At 43.0% G+C, this 24222-nt stretch overlaps 1 protein-coding gene across 1 annotated transcript; it reads left to right on the forward strand.

The window, feature by feature from the left end:
* Positions 1-581: 581 nt before the first annotated feature.
* On the forward strand, positions 582-1727 carry LOC123411282 (30S ribosomal protein S31, chloroplastic). Its single transcript, XM_045104213.1, has 3 exons — positions 582-828; positions 1339-1403; positions 1475-1727. Exons 1-3 carry the CDS (start codon positions 654-656, stop codon positions 1613-1615), a joined length of 381 nt encoding a protein of 126 aa, XP_044960148.1. The 5' UTR covers positions 582-653; the 3' UTR covers positions 1616-1727.
* The last annotated feature ends 22495 nt before the right edge of the window (positions 1728-24222 follow it).

A 24222-nucleotide genomic window follows, 5' to 3' on the forward strand; every position in this document is an offset into this window, starting at 1 on the left:
GATTCTTAGATGCACGGACATTTGTTCGAATACATGAAATTCCTGTGGAAAGCACACATATTTTTATTCTGATAGTCATACCTGTTTTTGTGTCAGGCTGCACGAACATTTTTCACAAATAGCGTGAATATATGAACATTTATTCAGTACATGTAAACAGTTCTCACAAACTGTATGATGTATGACCTATTTTTCTACACCTGTGTAATTATTATTTAAATTTTTAATAAGATATATATATATATATATTGATATATTGATATCTTTACCCTTTAATGAAAGGATATATATTTTTTATAGAATAAAAAATAACAAAGTATAACATTTTTTGGCAATTAATATTTTTATAGACTTAAGTTAGTTAACATTTTCTTTGTGAAATTTAGGTAATTAATAAAGTATAGGTAAAAAGCCTAAAACACGTCGATTTTTTTTTTGTTTTTTTTCGAGAAGAACCTAAAACACGTCGAAATGAACCCTATATGAGTTCGGAGAGGAAAATGGCCCATACGCTTCTGTTTTAAGCCCAGTAGCTAAATCTTTGGCCAGCCGTGACCTTTGTTTTATTTATCTCTCCTTATCCCATCCAATCCATCATCTCCCACACTTCACAAATCCACACCAATCCAACACACTCCTCCCTGCTCCCTCCAATGGCGCTCCTCGCCGTCCAGGGCATGGCCATGTCCACGGCCGCCTTCCCCTCCCACCACCACGGAGCCGTATCCTCTTTCTCTTTCGGGCTCTCAGCCACGGTATCGTTCTGCCGCTCCGCCAGAAGCCTCGCCGCCACCGCCGTCTCGGCTCCTCCCACATCAGTTCTTGATGGTAAATCAACTGCTCCTTTCTCTCTTACTTATGGAGGCGTGAATTTCGTTCGGTAGTTTGTTCTAATGCTGGACAGTTCCTTAGGGGAACTCCTCTCCCATTTATTGTCCAACGAAAAAGAAGTACGACCGACTGACCAAGTAGAAATCAAGAAATTAGTTGGGAATGCCATGGATATTAGTGAGTGTGAAACGCAGAGGGAGCTGAAATTTGTTTAGAGAGAAGGAATTTCACTTTGATTTTGGCAAGAAATTTCGCCGGAACGTTCACAAGAATTAGCAAAAAACCCAGATGGGTAGTGTAGTTTTATTAGTCTGAGTAGGCTGTGTATCGGTTAGCATACAATTTAGTGGATATTATGTGTGGATTCACTAAACAATAAACAAATTTCTCATAAAAAGAATTAAGAATGGATATGTTGAATATTGGGTGAACGTTTGAACTTTGAACCAACTGTGACTTCAAAATTGTCTCTGCTTGTGACTTCAAAATTGTCTCTCCCTTGACCAGTCTACTGTGGAAGAGGGGACAGAAAGACAAAGAGAGGCAAAAGGTTCAGCCACTCATATGGAAATGTGAGTCTTCTAGCACAATCTCAAACTGATGTGTTTGTTGTGATTCTTATCTCTCTGTATCGTCATGTTAGGCACGGCCCCGTAACAAGAAGAAGGGAACAGGCCCAGCACGGCTTTACGCCCCTCCAGCGCCTCCAAGGAAGGATCAGTTTGAAGACGGGGAGATCATCGCAATTGAGATTGATGATGACATCATGGAGAGAATGGATTAGGATGTCTGAATTTCCCCTTATTTCATGATTTCCCTGTCCTTTATGAAATACAATTCCCTGGGAGTAATTATTTTGTCATTATCCTATGTGAAGTGCAATTTCTTAGAAGTAATTATTTGGTGTTTCTCGACAAAACACAGATGCCTATGTGCCTTCGATTGCTTGGGCTGTATGCATATAGGGAAACTGGCACCTATGTTGGCTAGCTCTACCGATGAGCCGGGGCCAGTGCTTCTAAAATGTGTCTGTTTTTTTCCTTGCCTTCTCTGTTGCATTCCCTGTGACTCCTGAATTACGTTGTAGTTATTCCAGCTGAGTATTTTTGAGACGAAAATAATTAAATATCTGCAGGTTCTTATTCAAGTTGTTAGTTTTTTTGTTTGTTTTGCTAATGGATAATTCTAAGTTATTAGTTGTCTTCAGTCTGCACTTTTGCACATGTTGTGGTTATCCTGCATTGCCATGCATATGACTGAAGCGGATGATAAGAGGGTCAGTAGTGGTGTGTACCTCCTGTCTCTGACATGTTTTGTGCAAAGCACTTGACTGCCTTTGTCTTGCAAGTTGTGACTTCTGTTTGAAGGAATTAAAGTTATGTCTTGTCCAAAACTGTGAAATAAGATCCTAAATCATTGTTCAAAAAAAGATCGTGTAGCTCTGGAATCAAGATCAACGTTCTTCACCTCTATTTGTTGTTGGCATGTTCTTTTATTCTTTTTCTTTTTGCGGTTGAAGAATCTGATTCATCAGAAAACAATAGGTTGAAGGGAAAATAAGGGTGAAGAATCTGATTCTTCTTCAGTTGACTGCACAAGGTGGCACTTACATCACCCTGCATTCCTATTGTATGATGCAGCTTAAACAATCTTTAAGTTACATTGTAACTCGTGTAGTTAACGAATATTGTATATAAACATTTTGTGGTTACTATAAACATTGTAACTTCGATCTTTCTTAAAGTGATGGTAGAAACATTTTGAAAATTAATTTGGAGAAAATTCTGCAATATGAAAGGATTTATTGGAAGCAGAGGGTTACTATCAAAGCTATTAAATTTGGGGAAGCCAATACCAAATTCTTCTAGGCCAAAGCCACAATCAAATACAGAAACAATGACATTTCCATTCTTAGAGATGATTATGGTTCTGAACATCTTGATCATCAGTCTAAGGCTGCTATTTTATTAAGAAAGATCGAAGATAGTTTGGGTCAGGCATCTGTCACTAACAAACCCCTAGATCTTCACACTCTGATCCATCCTAAGGACAATCTTCTTGACTTTTTTTGAAGGTCATTTTTTTTAAGGTCAAATCTTCTTGACTTGGAAGCCCCATTCTCTAAGACAATCTTCTTGACTTTTTTTGAAGGTCATTTTTTTTAAGGTCAAATCTTCTTGACTTGGAAGCCCCATTCTCTAAAGAGGAAATTGATGAAGTAGTTATGAAGGTACCTAGTGATAAATCTCCTGGCCCTTATGATTTCAATGCTGCTTTTCTGAAGCCATGTTGGGACATTGTTGCACCCGACTTCTATAAATTGATTGAGGACTTCCATGGAGGCAAGGTCAACATTCAAAGAATCAACTACTCCATTACTTTGAGTCCTAAGAAAGATTATGCCGCTGCACCTGGGGATTTTGTACCTATATATTTGCTCAATTGTAGTATGAAAATCATAACAAATCTCTTTGCCAATAGACTGCAGAGGTTTATCCTAAATATGGCGCATACGAATCAATATGGTTTCTGATCAATAAATGCATTCAAGATTGTCTGGCTTTGTCATTTGAGTACATCTACCAGGGTCAGGAAGCTAAAAATGGAATTTGTGTTTCTTAAGCTTTACTTTGAGAAGGGCTTTGATATGTTGATCCATGCCACTATCATTGAAATCATGTTTTCTAAGGATTTTGGACCTAAATGGATTCAATGGATTAACTTGATTTACAACACTAGCTTTTCTTCTATCCTTTTGAATGGTCCCGGGAAAATTGTTTCTATGCAAAAGATGAGTAAGACATGGAGATCCACTCTCACAACTGATATTTGTGCTTGTTGTTGATCTCCTTCGATCTATGTTGAATGTGTTGGGGAATGTTGTATGGGAAACAAATTTTTTCCTACGCACACACAATACCTATGTATGGTGATGATCATCTACGAGAAGGGAGAGTGAATCTACATACCCTTGTAGATCGCTAAGCGAAAGCGTATATAACGCGATTGATGTTGTGGAACATCTTCGCGATCCAAATCGCAGCCCGTCCCGCGATCTCATCACGATCCGTCCCGCGATCCCATCACGATCCGTCCCGCGATCCCATCACGATCCTTCCTGATCTAGTGCCGAACGGACGACACCTCCACGTTCAGCACACGTACAACTCGATGACGATCTCCACCTTCTTGATCCAGCAAGAGGGGGCGGAGAGGTAGATGAGTTCTCCAGCACGACGGCGTGGTGGTGGTGGTGGTGCTATTCCAGCAGGGCTTCGCCTAAGCACCGCTGAACTAGAGGAGAAACAAATCTAGAGATAGAGGGCAGCACGTGGCTGTTTTCTGTTGTTCCTAAAACCCTTCGTATATATAGGAGGAGAGGAGGGAGAGGGATGCGCCCTAGGGCAGCCCTTTCTTCCCTTGCGCAAGGAGGAGAGGATTCCTCCTTCCCACTTGGAAACTCATTCCACCTTGTGTTTTTTCCTTCTCAAACCTTATGGGCCTTAGTGGGAACTTATTCCAGCCCACTAGGGGGCTGGTTTATCTCTTCCCACAGCCCATGAGGCCCCTTGGGGCGTGACACCCCTCCTGATGGTCCCCGGCACCCCTCCCGACACTCCCGGTACACTACCGATGAGCCCAAAACTTTTCCGATGACCAAAACAGGACTTCCTATATATCAATCTTTACCTCCGGACCATTCCGGAGCTCCTCGTGACGTCCGGGATCTCATCCGGGACTTTGAACAACCTTAGGTCACCAACACCTATAACTACACTATATCAAAACGTCACCGAACCTTAAGTGTGCAGACCCTGTGGGTTCGAGAACTATGCAGACATGACCTGAAACACTCTCCGGTCAATAACCAATAGCGGGACCTGGATGTTCATATTGGCTCCCACATATTCCACGAAGATCTCTATCGGTTGAACCTCTATGTCAAGGATTCAGTTAATCCCGTATGCTGTTCCCTTTGTCCTTTGGTATGTTACTTGCCCGAGATTCGATCGTCGGTATCTCCATACCTAGTTCAATCTCGTTACCGGCAAGTCTCTTTACTCGTTCCGTAATACAAGACCCCGTAACTAACTCCTTAGTCACATTTCTTACAAGGCTTGTTGTGATGTTGTATTACCGAGTGGCCCTCGAGATACCTCTCCGTCACACAGAGTGACAAATCCCAGGCTTGATCCATGCCAACCCAACAGACACCTTTGGAGATACGTGTAGAGCACCTTTATAGTCACTCAGTTTCGTTGCAACGTTTGATAACCCACAAGGTATTCCTCCGGTGTCCGGGAGTTGCATGATCTCATGGTCATAGGAACAGATACATTGACATGCAGAAAACAGTAGCAATAAACTGACACGATCATATGCTACGTTCATAGTTTTGGGTCTTGTCCATCACATCATTCTCCCAATGATGTGATCCCGTTATCAAGTGACAACACTTGTCTATGGTCAGGAAACCTTAACCATCTTTGATCAACGAGCTAGTCAACTAGAGGCTCACTAGGGACAGTGCGTTGTCTATGTATCCACACATGTATTTCAGTTTCCAATCAATACAATTCCAGCATGGATAATAAACGGTTATCATGAATAAAGAAATATAATAACAACCAATTTATTATTGCCTCTAGGGCATATTTCCAACAGTCTTCCACTTGCACTAGAATCAATAATCTAGTTCACATCACTATGTGATTGCAATGAACCTAACACCCATACAATTATGGGGTTTGATAATATGTTGGTTGTGAGAGAGGTTTTTAGTCAATGGGTCTGAACCTTTCAGATCCGTGTGTGCTTTACACATCTCTAGGTCATCCTATAGATGTTGCTACCACGCACCATTTGGAACCATTCCAAATGACTGCTCCACTATATGAATCCGGTTTACTACTCATAGTTATTCGGATTTGTGTCAAAGCTTGCATCGACGTAACCCTTTACGACGAACTCTTTAATCACCTCCATAATCGAGAAAAAAATACTTAGTCCACTAGTTACTAAGGATAACTTTGACCGCTGTTTAGTGATTCAATCCTGGATCACTCTTTGTACCCCTTGACAAACTCATGGCAAGGCACACATCAGGTGTGATACACAACATGGCGTACTTTAGAGCCTACGACTAAGGCATAGGGGACGACCTTCGTCCTTTCTCTTTCTTCTGCCATGGTCGAGCTTTGAGTCTTACTCAAATTCGTACCTTACAACACAGCCAAGAACTCCGTCTTTGCCGATCTATTTTGAACTCCTTCAAAACTTGTCAGGGCATGCATTTCGTTGAAAGTTCTTATTAAGCGTCTTGATCTATCGCCATAGATCTTGATGCACAATGTTCAAGTAGCTTAATCCAGGTTTTCCTTTTGAAAAACACCTTTCAAACAACCCTTGATGCTTTCTAGCAATTCTACATTATTTCCGATCAACAATATGTCTACCACATACACTCATCAAAAATCCTATAGTGCTCCCACTCACTTCTTTGAAAATACAAGTTTCTCACAAACCTTGTATAAACCCAAAAACTTTGATCATCTCATCAAAGCGTATATTCCAACTCTGAGATGCTTGCACCAGTCCATAGAAGGATCGCTGGAGCTTGCATACTTGTTAGCATCCTTAGGATGGACAAAACCTTCTCATTGTATCACATACAACCTTTCCTCAAGGAAACCATCGAGGAAACAATGTTTTGACATCCTATGTGCAATATTTCATAAATAATGCAACAACTGCTAACATAATTCCAACATACCTTTTAGCATCGCTACGAGTGAGAAAGTCTCATCATAGCCAACTCTTTGAACTTGTCGGAAACATCTTTGCGTCAAGTCGAGCTTTTCTTAATGGTGACTTTTCACCATCATCGCCTGTCTTCCTTTTAAAGATCCATATGTACTTAATAGTCTTACGACCATCAAGTAGTTCTTACAAAGTCTAAACTTTGTTTTTATACACGGATCCTCTCTCGGATTTCATGGCCTCCAGACATTTGCCGGAATCCAGGCCCACCATCGCTTCTCCATAGCTCGTAGGTTCATTTGTTGTCCAACAACATGACCTCCAAGACAGGGTTACCGTACCACTCTGTAGCAGTATGTGACCTTCTCGACCTACGACGTTTGCAGTAACTTGATCCGGAGTTTCATGATCACTATCATTAGCTTCCACTTCAATTGGTGTAGGCGCCACAGGAACAACTTCCCGCGCCCTGCTACACACTGGTTGAAGTGACGGTTCAATAACCTCATCAAGTTCCACCACCCTCCCACTCAATTCTTTCGAGAGAAACTTTTCCTCGAGAAAGGACCCGTTTCTAGAAACAAACACTTTGCTTCCGGATCTGAGATAGGAGGTATACCCAACTGTTTTGGGTGTCCTATGAAGATGCATTTATCCGCTTAGGGTTCGAGGTTATCATGCTGAAACTTCTGCACATAAGCATCACAGCCCCAAACTTTTAAGAAACGACAACTTAGGTTTCTCCAAACCATAATTCATACGGTGTCATCTCAACGGAAATATGTGGTGCCCTATTTAAAGTGAATGCGGTTGTCTCTGATGCATAACCCATAAACGACAGTGGTAATTGGATAAAAGACATCATAGTATGCACCATATCAAATAGGGCGCGGCTACGACGTTCGGACACACCATCACACTATGTTGTTCTAGGTGGCATTAGATGTGAAACAATCTTCACATTTGTCTTAATTGTGTACCAAAATCGCAACTCAGATATTCATCTCTATGATCATATCATAGACATGTTACCCTCTTGTCACGACGATCTTCAACTTCACTCTGAAACTACTTGAACCTTTCAATAATTCAGACGTGTGTTTCATCAAGCAAATGCACTAGTATCTACTCAAATCATTTGTGAAGTAAGAACATAACGATATCCACAGCGTGCCTTAACACTCATTGGACTGCATACATCCAAATGTATTACTTCCAATAAGTTACTTTCTAGTTCCATATTACTGGAAAACGAGGCTTTCAGTCATCTTGCCCATGTGGTATGATTTGCATGTCTCAAGTGATTCAAAATCAAGTGAGTCCAAATGATCCATCTGCATAGAGTTTTTTCATGCGTTTATACCAATAGGTATGGTTTGCATGTCTCAAACGTTTCAAAAATGAGTGAGTACAAAGATCCATTAGCATGGAGCTTCTTCATGAATTTTATACCAACATGAATTTAGCGGCAGTGCCACAAGTAAGTGGTACTATCATTACTACTTTGTATCTTTTGGCATCAATATTATGAACATGTGTAACACTACGATCGAGATTCAATAAACCATTGAAGGTATTTATTCAAGCAAATAGAATAACCATTACTCTCTTTAAATGAATAATCGTATTGCAATAAACACGATCTAATCATGTTCACGCTCAATGCAAAACACCAAATAACAATTATTTAGGTTTAACACTAATCCCGATGGTAGAGGGAGCGTGCGATGTTTGATCACATCAACCTTAGAATTACTTCCAACACACATCGTCACCTCACTCTTGCTAGTATCCATTTAATCGGTAGCTATAATTTTTAGTTACTAACACTTAGCAACTGAACGGTATCTAATACCCTGGTGCTACTAGGAGTACTAGTAAGGTACACATCAATATCAGGTATATCCAATATACTTTTGTCGACTTTGTCAGCCTTCTTATCTACCAAGTATCTAGGGTAGTTCCGCCTCACTGACCGTTCCCCTCATAACGAAAGCACTTAGTCTCGGGTTTGGGTTCAATCTTGGGTTTCTTCACTGGAGCAACAACTGGTTTGCCGTTTCATGAAGTATCCCTTCTTGCCCTTGCCCTTCTTGAAACTAGTGGTTTTACTAACCATCAACAATTGATGCTCCTCCTTGATTTCTACTTCGCAGTGTCAAACATTGCGAATAGCTCAAGGATCATCATATGTATCCTTGATATGTTATAGTTTATCACGAAGCTCTAGTAGCTTGGTGGAGTGACTTTGAAGAACCATCACTATCTCATTTGGAAGATTAACTCCCACTCGATTCAAGCGATTGTAGCACTCATACAATCTGAGCACATGCTCAACAATTGAGCTTTTCTCCCTTAATTTGTAGACAAAGAATCTTGTCGAAGGTCTCATACCTCTGAACAAGGGCACGAGCATGAAATCCCAATTTCATCTCTTTGAACATCTCATATGTTTCGTGACGTTCAAAACGTCTTTGGCGCCTCAATTCTAAGCCGTTAAGCATTACACACTGAACTATCACGTAGTCATCAAAAACATGTATGTCAGATGTTCGCAACATCCACAGACAACGCTCGAGGTTCAGCACACCGAGCGGTGCATTAAGGACATAAGTCTTCTGCGCAGCAATGAGGATAATCCCAGTTTACGGACCGAGTCCGCATAATTGCTACTATCATGTTTCAACTAAATTTTCTCTAGGAACTTATCAAAAATAGTAGAGCTACATCACAAGCTACAACATTATTTGCAAAGACCTTTTGACTATGTTCATGATAATTGAGTTTAGGAAATCATATTACTAATATCTCTCACTCAAAATAGACATCCCTCTAGTCATTTGAGTGGCGCACGATCCAAATCCACTAACTCAAGTCCGATCATCACGTGAGTTGAGTATAGTTTCAGTGGTGAACATCTCCATGTTGATCATATCAACTATATGATTCATGCTCGACCTTTTAGTCTCTTGTGTTCCGAGGCCATGTCTGTACATGCTAGGCTCGTCAAGTTTAACCCGAGTGTTCCGTGTATGCAACTGTTTTACACCCGTTGTATGTGAACGTTGAGTCTATCACACCGCATCATCACGTGGTGTCTTGAAACGACGAACTGTCGCAACGATGCACAGTCGGGGAGAACACAATTTTATCTTGAAATTTTAGTGATGGATCACCTTATAATGCTACATCGTTCTAAGCAAAATAAGGTGCATAAAAGGATTAACATCACATGCAAATCATAAGTGACATGATATGGCCATGATCTTGTGCTTCTTGATCTCCATCACCAAAGCACCGACATGATCTTCATCATCACCGGCGCCACACCATGATCTCCATCATTTTGCCGCCATCGAGGTTGTCGTGCTATCTATGCTATTACTACTAAAGCTACTACCTAGCAATATAGTAAACGCATCTGCAAGCACAAACGTTAGTTTAAAGACAACCCTATGGCTCCTGCCGGTTGCCGTAGCATCGACGTGCAAGTTGATATTTAACTATTACAACATGATCATCTCATACATCCAATATATCATATCATGTCTTTGGTCATATCACATCACATGCATACCGTGCAAAAACAAGTTAGACGTCCTCTAATTTGTTGTTGCATGTTTTACGTGGCTGCTAAGGGTATCTAGTATGATCGCATCTTACTTACGCAAAGCCACAACGATGATATGAAAATTGCTATTTAACCTTCTCCAAGGACCGCCTTGGTCAAATCCGATTCAACTAAAGTTGAAGAAACAAACACCCGCCAGTCATCTTTATGCAACAAGTTGCATGTCAGTCGATGAAACCGGTCTCTCGTAAGCGTACGAGTAAAGTTCGTCCGGGCCGCTTCAATCCAAAAATACCGCCGAATCAAGAAAAGACTAAGGAGGGCAGCAAATTGAACATCACGCCCACAAACTCTTTTGTGTTCTACTCGAGATATCATCTACGCATGAACCTAGCTCATGACGCCACTATTGGGGAACGTTGCATGGGAAACAAAAAATTTCCTACGCACACGCAATACCTATCCATGGTGATGATCATCTACGAGAGGGGAGAGTCAATCTACATACCCTTGTAGATCGCTAAGCGGAAGCGTATATAACGCGGTTCATGTAGTGGAACATCTTCGCGATCCAAATCGCAGCCCGTCCCACGATCTCATCACGATCCGTCCCGCGATCCTTCCCGATCTAGTGCCGAACGGACGACACCTCCGTGTTCAGCACACTTACAGCTCGATGACGATCTCCACCTTCTTGATCCAGCAAGAGGGGGCGGAGAGGTATATGAGTTTTCCAGCACGGCGGCGTGGTGGTGGTGGTGGTGGTGCTATTCCAGCACGGCTTCGCCTAAGCACCGCTGAAACTAGAGGAGAAGTAGATCTAGAGAGATAGGGCAGCACGTGGCTGTTTTCTGTTGTTCCTAAAACCCTCAAAACCCTTAGTATTTATAGGAGTAGAGGAGGGAGAGGGCTGCGCCCTAGGGCAGCCCTTTCTTCCCTTGTGCAAGGAGGAGAGGTGGAGTCCTCCTTCAATCCTATTTGGAGTAGGATTCTTCCTTCCCAGTTGGAAACTCTTTCCACCTTGTGTTTTTTTCCTTCTCAAACCTTATGGGCCTTAGTGGGAACTTATTCCATCCTACTAGGGGCTGGTTTATCTCTTACCATAGCCCATGAGGCCCCTTGTGGAGTGTCACGCCCAAGATGCGACCCTATCCTTAATTTGGCGTGAGGGCCTCGTCAGGGATAGAAGCACATCTCGTCGTTTCGCAAGAATGGATATCGTTACAAGTACATGTACTGAAAAGAAGAGATATATAGAATTGGCTTACACCCGCCACAAGCTACATCAGAGTCACATCAGTACAATACATAATCATCATGAAGAAGAGCAGGGTCCGACTACGGACAAAAACAAACGAGAAAAGAAGAACGACGTCCATCCTTGCTATCCCAGGCTGCCGGCCTGGAACCCATCCTAGATCGATGAAGAAGAAGAAGAAGAAGCAACTCCCAATGAACAATCAACGCGCTCGCGTCAAGTAACCTTTACCTGTACCTGCAACTGGTGTTGTAGTAATCTGTGAGCCACAAGGGACTCAGCAATCTCATTTCCAAAGGTATCAAGACTAGCAAAGCTTAATGGGTGAGGTATGGTTAAGTGGTGAGGCTGCAGCAAGCGACTAAGCATAATATGAGGTGGCTAACTTACGAGTACAAGAAATAAGAGGGGGGAAGATCTACACATAGCGGACGTGACTACTGATGATCAAATGAATGGTCCTGAACACCTACCTACGTTAGACATAACTCCACCGTGTCCTCGATCGAAGAAGGAACTCAAGGCAGTCATGGTTACGCACTCAGTTGGCATATTTTAATTAAGTTAACTTCAAGTTATCTAGAACCAGTGTTAAACAAAGTTTCCACGTTGCCACATAATCGCGGGCACGGCTTTCCGAAAGATTTAACCCTACAGGGGTGCTCCAACTAGTCCATCACAAATTACCACAATCCGCATAGAAATCCTCGATCACGAAGCTCACGATCTCGCCGGACTCCTTAGTGGAAAACCTCAACTCTGAGATTACTCAAAGCATCACCGAAATCCCGATGCACAAGATATCTCATCAAAGGTAAAAATAATCCAGCAAGGCCGCCCGACATGTGGACGATCCCGATAGGAGCCGCGTATCTCGTTCTCAGGACATGACAGTTGAGCGATGGTTACCACGCCAAACGCCGAGTTTCCCCGGGTAGCGTTAGTAAGCTGCTCTATTTTGGACCAGCACCATCAGCACTGGCCCTTCCTGTATTATGTGAAATTACTCCTCGGGTTCATGACGCCCTATGCTTTCAGTATTAAAAAAATTATTATGTTGGGCAAATGTAGTACCAATGTTGGGCCTTGCCAGACCAGCTTTAATCTAAAACGAATTATCAAGGGGGTCCCCATAACAACCCCGATCGTGTTAGGAGCGCTCAATTATGGAACATAACACCGGTAGCTGAAACTAAGGGGGAAAAGGTGGACCAAAACACCAGGCTAGAAAGGCCAAGCCTTCCACCTTTTACCAAGTATATAGGTGCATTAAATTAAATAGCATTTAATAGGATGATATAACAAGGAACCCATGTAATCACATGGAAGCAACTACACCTGCAACTAGTAACGCTAATACATGGTAAGCAAGCGGTAACATAGCCAATCAGTGGTTTGCTAGGTTGTGAACAGGTTGAAGGTTTTCATGGCATTGTTGAGAGCCTGATATTTCACATGTGGTAGGCAACGAGACATTATCGATAGAAGCGATAAAAACTAGCATGGCAATGATAGTAATGATATCTGGGGAAATGGTCATCTTGCCCGGGATCCCACTTGGAAGAAGAATGACTCCGTGAAGCAGACAAACCGATGTAGTCGAACGGGTCCTCACAGTCCGACACGCTTGCGGAACTCTATCGAGACGAAGCAAATTGGAAACAAGAATCAACACACGATATTCACCACACGATGCACAAAACATATGATGCATGAGCAGCTGAATATACGCAAGACATGGCATGGCAATTCACAACACTCAAACACTACAGATTAAGAGAAGCTCAATATGCAACGAGTTGCATATTGACGAATCTCCACGTTTAATTATTTAGTTCTACCCCGATTAGATACATGGTAATATTAAATGTGGTTACACATGGCAAGAGGTGAAGCGTAATCAATCTATTTATCTAGGCGTTTTAAATGAGGTCGGAAATGACATATAGCATCTCCGAAACGACCTCACATGTTAATTTACAATTCTGTCCAGATCTGAACTAACACATTTAAATGTTTGTTAAACAGCAAAACAAATAGGTTCACGTGATTCTACGCGTCGTTACAAGCAATTTACACATAGAGAACATCTCCAACGGAGCTACGGAACAAAAGATACGGACACCGCAATATATGATGGCATGAATGCAATATGTGTGCAACGACAGTCACGAGCACTTCAAAACATACAACCAGCAAGATAATATGAAACTACACGAGATTCTAAGCAAGTTCCATATAGGACACCATCAAAATGGAGCTACGGTTCAACAACTACGAGCTTAACAAGAAATCACTACAATTTGCCAAAATCAGCCACATAGCACTTTCTACACCCCACAACTACGAGCTACACAAATCCAATATACTCAACCAAGGCATGACACGATAGAGGTCAAGAAGCACTACATCATACAACTAATAACAACTAGCATCGAAGCATGGATCATTAGGAAAAGAAGTCACAAAATGGCTTCTCACACACAGTTTCAGACTTAGAGAAAATAACAGTTTATGAAACTGCAGTTTTCGATCTGAAAGCATATTGACAGCAACAAAACCATAAGCTACAGGACTCCAAATGGCATGAAAATTCACAGCATGCTAGAGACTCCTAAAGTCTACAACTAACTCCATTGCACCAACCTCAAAAGAGCTACAGATCACCAGATAAAATCAAGACAAGACAACAACAAAATATAACAGATTCAGACTTAGAAATATTTCAGCATCTCTAAAACAACACTATTTCCTAGAAAGTAAAGAACAAACAAACCACACCTAACATGGATTTCTATTGCAACCAAAAATACCAGGGACTAGACTAAACATCAAAGGGCAAATCTCTAGTTGACAACTTAATCATATCAAGCACGGAATAAATCCCACAAACTAGACAAGAGGGCAACATGGAAAAATATCACGCGAACTAACTTTCTCAAAAGCCAAAACTAAATACAAAGTTAAATCCTATGGATTTTTCTACCACGAAAACATATAAAACATATGGGGTTGCAACACACAAATATCGCCACACGTAAATGCGGGAATATGTCCTAAACGCGAAAAATAAACTAGCGGCTAAACCCTACATGCAAAAATACCAACGACTCCTCTAAAATACATGGCAAGAGGGTTCCTAAAACATGAACATTTCTACTACAGAGTTCGGGCAAATCGAACACGCACGAGAAATAACAACGGAATAAAACATAATAGGACAGCACACGTTTCTATGCATTCGGCACGCTAAACTATGCCAAACAAATATGCAAGTTGCAAAATCGTATTCTATGCGAGATTCTACACAAAATCCATATCTAATTCATCACGATCCGATATACGGTTAAAAAGTTACGGACATATGAATATCGTCAATTTTTTGGAATTTAATTAATTCCGAAAATAATCTAAAATTTCTAACGGGCCGAACAACAAGGGCGCAATTTAGTTAACATCTGCCTGGGGCGAGGGAAAAGAGGCCACGGGAGGTTCTCACCTTGGGCAGCCCTGGAGGGAGCTTGGGCCGACGGGGGAGTCGCCAGCTGGGCCTGGAGCTTGGGGCGCGAGGCGGTGTGGGCCGAGGGAACCAGCAGAGGCGGAGTGGGCCGACGGCTCGGCCTGGCTCCTCGTGGCCCAAGCGGCATGAGAGCTAGCGCTCGTCGTGCACCTCCAGCACGAGCAGGGAGCCGACAGCTGGCACCAGGCGTGGGCGGCGAGAGTCGGCGACCCGGGCGGCGAGATAGAGGCGGATTCGGTAGGGGCTCCGTCGGATCTGGCCAGGGCGACCGGATCCCGGCGTCGAGGCGAGCTGGGGCTGCGAGACCGGAGGTTGGCGGCGCAAGGCGGAGGCGGTTGCTGGAGTGCTGGCGGCGGGGCTCGGTGTTGGCGCAGCTCCGGTGGGTTCCCGGCGACCTGCGCTTGCGGGATCGGCCGGCGCTGCTGCGCGGCGCAACGGGGCACCTCGGGCATGGGAGCTCGGGGAGAGGCTGGCGAGCCGGCGACGGATCTGGGCTCGGCCAGGCCCGATCTGGGCCTGGCTGGCCCGCGGGAGGAGAGAGGAGGTGGGAGTGGTTGCTGGGGGGCAGGTGGCGCGGATTTCGAGGCAAAGAGAGGGAGGGCTGTTAAAAATAACCTCGGGGTCCTATTTATAGACAAAGGGGGGCTAGGTTTAGCGAAATTCCTTCCCGGTTTCAACCGCATGGTCGGAATCGGACGATTCCGCATGCGGGAAAGGGTAAGTGGCTGTGTAGAGTGGTTAACCGGAGACGAGAGGGAAAACGGGCGGCGCGGCAACGATTTTTAAAACACCGACAACCGTCTGACGGTAGACCGAATACGGTGCCGCTATGGTCGACCGTTCGGGTACCAAACGGACTCCGATCGCGACGAAATTCGATACGCGGCCTACCTATATTGAAATAAGACCGCACGTCAAATTCCAACCCAATCCGAGAAAGTTTTATACACACATTTAAAATAGGGTTTAATCGATGCCGCGGGCGCGTGCATGTGTGGTCGGGCTCAGAACAAACAACAACGAGAACCGGCAACTAACAACGGATGCAAGTTTTGAAAACTGGTGGCAACGGGATGCCGATGCAATGCTGATGATGCGCATGATGCGATGATGATGCAACAAATAAAATAAGTCACAAGACGAAAACGGAATAAAGGGGGAATCTTCTGGAACGTCGGTCTCGGGTTGTCACAACTCTCCTACACTACAAGAGGATCTCGCCCCGAGATCCAAGAATGAAAGGGGGAGAGGATGAGAAAGCAAGAGGCAAAACTTAGTCGCTTCTTTGACAAACGAGTGAAACCAACGATCCTTGAAAGTTGCAAAGAGATGAGGAATGAAATGGGAAACAAGCAAGAATTCACGGAAAATTTCGGCAGCACTTCGGTAGGAAAATGGGACAAAAAATTTCGATAAGATGGGAGAAATAGACAATATTCATAACAAACAACTAAATAGAACAAGAGAACACCATGATCTTGATAGAACGATATGATTGACCCAAAAGAGCAACATCACAATGCCTCCGGAACAAGAGAATAAAACTAGATCATGGGATCAAAGAAAGAATAAGAGAATGATAACTACTATCACAAGAATCTTGAAGAACACCTGAGAATGGGTGGTAACCTTGATGAACCACCATGAAGGACCTCCGTATACAATTGAATGATGCAAAGATATGAAGGTAGAAAAGAATAAAATTATGGCCTTGCCAAGATTTAGATGAAGCCTCACAAAGAGATACTTAAAAGAACTTGGAACTCCGAAAAAAATATAAGCACTTGAGAAAAATAATTGATATCATGAGCCACTCCGGAAGAAGAATTCAGATTACTATGAACAGAATAAGAATTATGTTATGCTTATCCTTCATCAATTTTAATTGATGGCAAGAAACGGATTTAGCATACAACTTAATCTTCTTGAAAGAATCTTGAAGAGACACAGAGATAAGCACCACTTGAAGCATAATTGATGGAAGCATCGGTGAGAATTGGATTGAATGGGGATACCAAGAATTAATGGAGATACATGAGAATGAATAGATCATAAGCCACCTGAGAGAAAACTTTGAACAAGGCGCCGAAATAACCGAGAGACGAACGAAGAGGCAACAATTGAGAAGATTTTGAGAACAAAAGTTGAAAGCTGAGAACGAAGAAATCTTCTGAAATGCTGGCCTTCGGAGGATCGAGAATGAAACAACTCAGAAATGCATCGGATAGCAAGAATTGGATTGCGCATGATTGGGAACAATTCAAGATTATAACACAAAGCTGAAATGATAACTTCAAGAGAATGGAGCAAGATTTGAGAGAAACACTCCTTCGGTCTTCAAAGGTGAAAATGATGAGAAAAACATCACCGAGATTAACTGAGACACTCCGGACTAAAGAAGAATTAAAGGTTGAGCCGAATATGAGAATTAATTCAAATAGATCTTGAAGAAGGAATATGACCGATGGAAAATCATTCTTACGTCACATTGAAAAAGAATTAGAGAGCACTGGAAATATTACAAAAGGCAGATAAGATCCTGGGAAAGAACCTTTGGGTTATGGGCCCACTCAAAAGAAACCACCGTTGAAAATATTTCTCAAAAAGAAGGATACTGCACCGGTACAAATTAAAACTAGATGAGGTTGAGAACCTTGAAATAATTGAAGGATCGAGAATCAGGACTTCTGAAATATCTTCAACACTCCGGATAGAACAGAGAGAAAAGAATAACAAGATAGGTTGATAAGAATTTCCAACATGGGAAAGAATTTAAAGGATGAAAAGGATTTGATGAACACGGATAACTGAACTGAATTCACTGAAAAGAGAACAAAATTGAAGAAATGATGAACTCAAACTCCTGAGAATCTTCACAATGAAACACCGGAAACAAAATGATAGACAAGAGAACGGAAGCATTGATGAAAAGAAAGGCACTTGGATGAAATCCAAACACTGAAGAAAAGGGCGGGAGGGTGGGGAAAAACAAAGACAACTTGGAACATATGAGATGAACTCTGGAATGAAATGAGAGATTGATCTTGGAAAATTGGAGAGGATTGAATTCACTGAAGAGAAGCACACCGGTTGGAAAAGAATTGATATGAAGACTCCGGTTGACAAGAAATTGAAAAGACAAGTTGATTTGAGCAACATAATTAATACTCTCATAAAAATATGAGAACACCACTTAGGAAAGATCTAAAATCACCACTTGACATCGAAGCAACTTGAATTACCATATTCCAACAAAACAAAGGGTGAGGCTTGCAAGTTAGCCAGAACAAACTCATGAGAAAGATTTCCGTTCGATATTTTCATGGACAGGATCGCACGGGCTCGATCCTTACAGTAGCCATCAAGTGCAAGGCAGTGCACCCGACATACGAAGCGTCCCCGAGTCGTAGCAAGCTACAAGGACTCTTTAGGACACAACGAGAACCGCTGTAAGACGATCGTGAACAAATGAATCCACTATATGTCAAACCCCAACCTAACATCATGCATTTGTTGGAAGATTGTCCTATAAGCAACTACTTGAATTCCCACCTAAGAATTCCCGAAATATCTGGCCATGCAATCTGGTATACGGATACAAGGAGTAATATATCACACAACTCCTATACTAACCCGTCGAATGTATCACATCCGCCAACACACAACTAGAATCTCGGACCTTCATCTACTACAGACCCTCGTGATCACAATGATACAAAGTATGGCAGTACTCCCGAACAATCTGCACCAGTACTGGGGACATCGGGGTTATCTCGCCACTACTAGTATTGAAGAAATTATGAACATCCTTCGTTCTGAGATACTAAGAAATCTGAATGATAACAATGTGCTCGAGAATCCCGTGGAGCTCAACTCCTTGGAAGAAATCAAGTCAGACAGGAGGCACCAAGACAGAACTCCGTCACATCGACATCATATAGATTCCAAAAATATCCCCGTGATCCTAAATTTTTTTTGAGTGACAAGAGGAGTAGAATAAATTATTACGTCAAGATTCCTCACCAGGTCATAGAAGAGGAGAAAAAAAGAATCCTACTCTCCAATATATAACTAGACTCAAAGTAGTTTTTCACTAGATTCGACTCGGCCAAGTTCGATCAATCAAGGGGGATCCTAGGTCGGTACTGCTCTGATACCAACTTGTCATGCCCAAGATGCGACCCTATCCTTAATTTGGCGCGAGGGCCTCGTCAGGGATAGAAGCGCATCTCGTTGTTTCACAACAATGGATATAGTTACAAGTACATGTACTGAAAAGAAGAGATATATAGAATTGGCTTGCACTAGGCACAGGCTACAATAGAGTCACATCAGTACAATACATAATCATCATGAAGAAGAGCAGGGTCCGACTACAGACGAAAACAAACGAGAAAAGAAGAACGACGTCCATCCTTGCTATCCCAGACTGCCGGCCTGGAACCCATGCTACATTGATGAAGAAGAAGAAGAAGAAGCAACTCCAAATGAACAATCAACGCGCTCGCGTCAAGTAACCTTTACCTGTACCTGCAACTGGTGTTGTAGTAATCTGTAAGCCACAGGGGACTCAAAAATCTCATTTCCAAAGGTATCAAGACTAGCAAAGCTTTATGGGTGAGGTATGGTTAAGTGGTGAGGCTGCAGCAAGCGACTAAGCATAATATGAGGTGGCTAACTTACGAGTACAACAAATAAGAGGGGGAAGATCTACGCATAGCGGACGTGACTACTGATGATCAAATGAATGGTCCTGAACACCTACCTATGTCAGACATAACCCCACCATGTCCTCGTTCGGAGAAGGAACACACGAAAGAGACAGTCACGGTTATGCACTCAGTTGGCATATTTTAATTAAGTTAACTTCAAGTTATCTAGAAATAGTGTTAAACAAAGTTTCCACGTTGCCACATAACCGCGGGCACGGCTTTCCGAAAGATTTAACCCTATAGGGGTGCTCCAACTAGTCCATCACAAATTACCACAAGCCGCATAGAAATCCTCGATCACGAAGCTCGCGATCTCGTCGGACTCCTTAGTGGAAAACCTCAACTCTGAGATTACCCAAAGCATCACCGAAATCCCGATGCACAAGATATCTCATCAAAGGTAAAACTAATCCAGCAAGGCCACCCGACGTGTCGACGATCCCGAAAGGGGACGCGTATCTCTTTCTCAGGACACGACGAATGAGCGATGGTTACCACGCCAAACGCCGAGTTTCCCCGGGTAGCGTTAGTAAGCTGCTCTGTTTTGGACCAACACCATCAGCACTGGCCCTCCCTGTATTATGTGAAATTACTCCTCGGGTTCATGACGCCCTATGCTTTCCGTATTAACAAAATTATTATGTTGGGCAAATGTAGTACCAATGTTGGGCCTTGCCAGACCAGCTTTAATCTAAAACAAATTATCAAGGGGTCCCCATAACAACCCCGATCGTGTTAGGAGCGCTCAATTATGGAACATAACACCGGTAGCCGAATCTAAGGGGGAAAAGGTGGAACAAAACACCAGGCTAGAAAGGCAAAGCCTTCCACCTTTTACCAAGTATATAGGTGCATTAAATGAAATAGCATTTAATAGGATGATATAACAAGGAACCCATGTAATCACATGGAAGCAACTACACCTGCAACTAGTAACGCTAATACATGGTAAGCAAGCGGTAACATAGCCAATCGGTGGTTTGCTAGGTTGTGAACAGGTTGAAGGTTTTCATGGCATTGTTGAGAGGCTAATATTTAACATGTGGTAGGCAACGAGACATTATCGATAGAAGCGATAAAAACTAGCATGGCAATGATAGTAATGGTATCTGTGGAAATGGTCATCTTGCCTGAGATCCCGCTTGGAAGAAGAATGACTCCGTGAAGCAGACGAACCGATGTAGTCGAACGGGTCCTCAAAGTCCGACACGCTTGCGGAACTATATCAAGATGAAGAAACCAGAAACAAGAATCAACACACGATATTCACCACACGATGCACATCACATATGAAGCATGAGCAGCTGAATATATGCAAGACATGGCATGGCAATTCACAACACTCAAACACTACACATTAAGTGAAGCTCAATATGCAACGAGTTGCATATTGACGAATCTCCACGTTTAATTATTTAGTTCTATCTCGATTAGATACACGACAATATTAAATGTGGTTACACATGGCAAGAGGTGAAGCGTAATCAATCTATTTATCTAGGCGTTTTAAATGAGGTCGGAAATGACATATAGCATCTCCGAAACGACCTCACATATTAATTTACAATTCTGTCCAGATCTGAACTAACATGTTTATATGTTTTTAAACAGCAAAACAAATAGGTTCATGTGATTCTATGCATCGTTACAAGCAATTTACACATAGAGAACATCTCCAACGGAGCTACGGAACAAAAGATACGGACACCACAAGATATGATGGCATGAATGCAATATGTGTGCAACGACAGTCACGAGCACTTCAAAACATACAACCAGCAAGATAATATGAAACTACACGAGATTCTAAGCAATTTTCATATAGGACACGATCAAAACGGAGTTACGGTTCAACAACTACGAGCTAAACAAGAAATCACTACAATCTGCCAAAATCAGCCACATAGCATTTTCTACACCCCACAACTACGAGCTACACAAATCTAATATACTCAACCAAGGCATGACACGATAGAGGTCAAGAAGCACTACAACATACAACTAATAACAACTAGCATGGAAGCATGGATCACTAGGAAAAGAAGTCATAAAATGGCTTCTCACACACAGTTTCAGACTTAGAGAAAATAACAGTTTATGAAACTGCAATTTTCGATCTGAAGGCATATTGACAACAACAAAACCATAAGCTACAGGACTCCAAATGGCATGAAAATTTACAGCATGCTAGAGAATCCTAAAGTCTACAACTAACTCCAGTGCACCAACCTCAAAAGAGCTACAGATCACCAGATAAAATCAAGACAAGATAACAACAAAATATAACAGATTCAGACTTAGAAATATTTCAGCATCTCTAAAACAACACTATTTCCTAGCAAGTAAAGAACAAACAAACCACACCTAACATGGATTTCTATTGCAACCAAAAATACCAGGGACTAGACTAAACATCAAAGGGCAAATCTCTAGTTGACAACTTAATCATATCAAGCACGGAATAAATCCCACAAACTAGACAAGAGGGCAACATGGAAAAATATCACACGAAATAACGTGCTCAAAAGCCAAAACTAAATACAAAGTTAAATCCTATGGATTTTTCTACCCCGAAAACATATAAAACATGTGGGGTTGCAACACAAAAATATCGCCACATGTAAATGCGGGAGTATGTCCTAAATGTGAAAAATAAATTAGCGGCTAAACCCTACATGCAAAAATACCAACGACTACTCTAAAATACATGGCAAGAGGGTTCCTAAAACATGAACATTTCTACTATGGAGTTCGGGAAAATCGAACACGCACGAGAAATAACTACGGAATAAAACATAATAGGACAACACGCGTTTCTAGGTATTCGACACGCCAAACTACGTTAAACAGTATGCAGGTTGCAAAATGGTATTCTACGCAAGATTCTACACAAAAACCATATCTAATTCATCGCGATCCGACTTACGGTTTTAAAGTTACGGGCATATGAATATCATCAATTTTCTGGAATTTAATTAATTCCGAAAATTATCTAAGTTTTCTAACGGGCCGAACAATAAGGGCGCAATTTAGTTAACATCTGCCTGGGGCGAGGGAAAAGAGGCCAGGGGAGGTTCTCACCTTGGGCCGGCCTGGAGGGAGCTTGGGCCGGCGGGGGAGTCGCGAGCTGGGCTTGGAGCTTGGGGCATGAGGCGGTGTGGGCCCAGGGAACCAGCACAGGCGGAGTGGGCCGGCGGCTCGGCCTGGCTCCTCGTGGCCCAAGAGGCACGAGAGCTAGTACTCGTCGTGCACCTCTAGCACGAGCAGGGAGCCGGCGGCTGGCAGCAGGCGCGGGTGACGAGAGTTGGCGACCGGGGCGGCGAGATAGAGGCGGATCCGGTGGGGGCTCCGCTGGATCTGGCGAGGGCGCCTGGATCCCAGCGTCGAGGCGAGCTGGGGCTGCGAGACCGGAGGTTGGCGGCGCAAGGCGGAGGCGGTTGCTGGAGTGCTGGCGGCGGGGCTCGGTGCTGGCGCGGCTCCGGTGGGTTCCCGGCGACCTGCAACCGTCCGAGAGAGAACGGTCAGCGCGACAACGATTTTTAAAACACCGACAACCGTCCGACGGTAGACCGAATACGGTGCCGCTACAGTCGACCGTTCGGGTACCAGATGGACTACGATCGCGACGAAATTCGACAGGCGGCCTACCTATATTAAAGTAAGACCGCACGTCAAATTCAACCCAATCCGAGAAAGTTTTATACACACATTTAAAACAGGGTTTAGTCGATGCCGCGGGCGCGTGCGTGTGTGTTCGGGCTCAGAACGAACAACAACGAGAACCGACAACTAACAACAGATGCAAGTTTTGAAAACTGGCGACAACGGGATGCTGATGCAATGCTGATGATGCGCATGATGCAATGATGATGCGCATGACAAATAAAATAAGTCACACGACGAAAATGTAATAAAGGGGGAGTCTTCTGGAAAGTCGGTCTCGGGTTGTCACAGGGCGTGACACCCCTCCCGATGGTCCTCGACACCCCTCCCAGCACTCCCGGTACACTACATGAGCCCGAAACTTTTCCAGTGACCAAATCAGGACTTCCTATATATACATGAGCTCGAAACTTTTTCGGTCACCAACACCTATAACTCAACTATACCGAAACGTCATCGAACCTTAAGTGTGCAGACCCTGCAGATTCGAGAACTATGCAGACATGACATGAGACATTCTCCGGTCAATAACCAATAGCGGGACCTGGATGTCCATATTGGCTCCCACATATTCCATGAAGATCTCTGTCGGTTGAACCTCTATGTCAAGGATTCAGTTAATCCCGTATGCTGTCCCCTTTGTTCTTCGATATGTTACTTGCCTGAGGTTCGATCGTCGGTATCTCCATACCTAGTTCAATCTCGTTACCAGCAAGTCTCTTTACTCGTTCTGTAATAAAAGATCTCATAACTAACTCCTTAGTCACATTGCTTGCAAGGCTTGTTGTGATGTTGTATTACCAAGTGGGCCCCGAGATACCTCTCCGTCACACGGAGTGACAAATCACAGTCTTGATCCATGGCAACCCAACACATACCTTTGGAGATACCTGTAGAGCACCTTTAT

The sequence above is a fragment of the Hordeum vulgare genome, chromosome 7H (genome assembly GCF_904849725.1).
Source record: "Hordeum vulgare subsp. vulgare chromosome 7H, MorexV3_pseudomolecules_assembly, whole genome shotgun sequence".
In the NCBI taxonomy this organism is placed as follows: Eukaryota; Viridiplantae; Streptophyta; class Magnoliopsida; order Poales; family Poaceae; genus Hordeum; species Hordeum vulgare.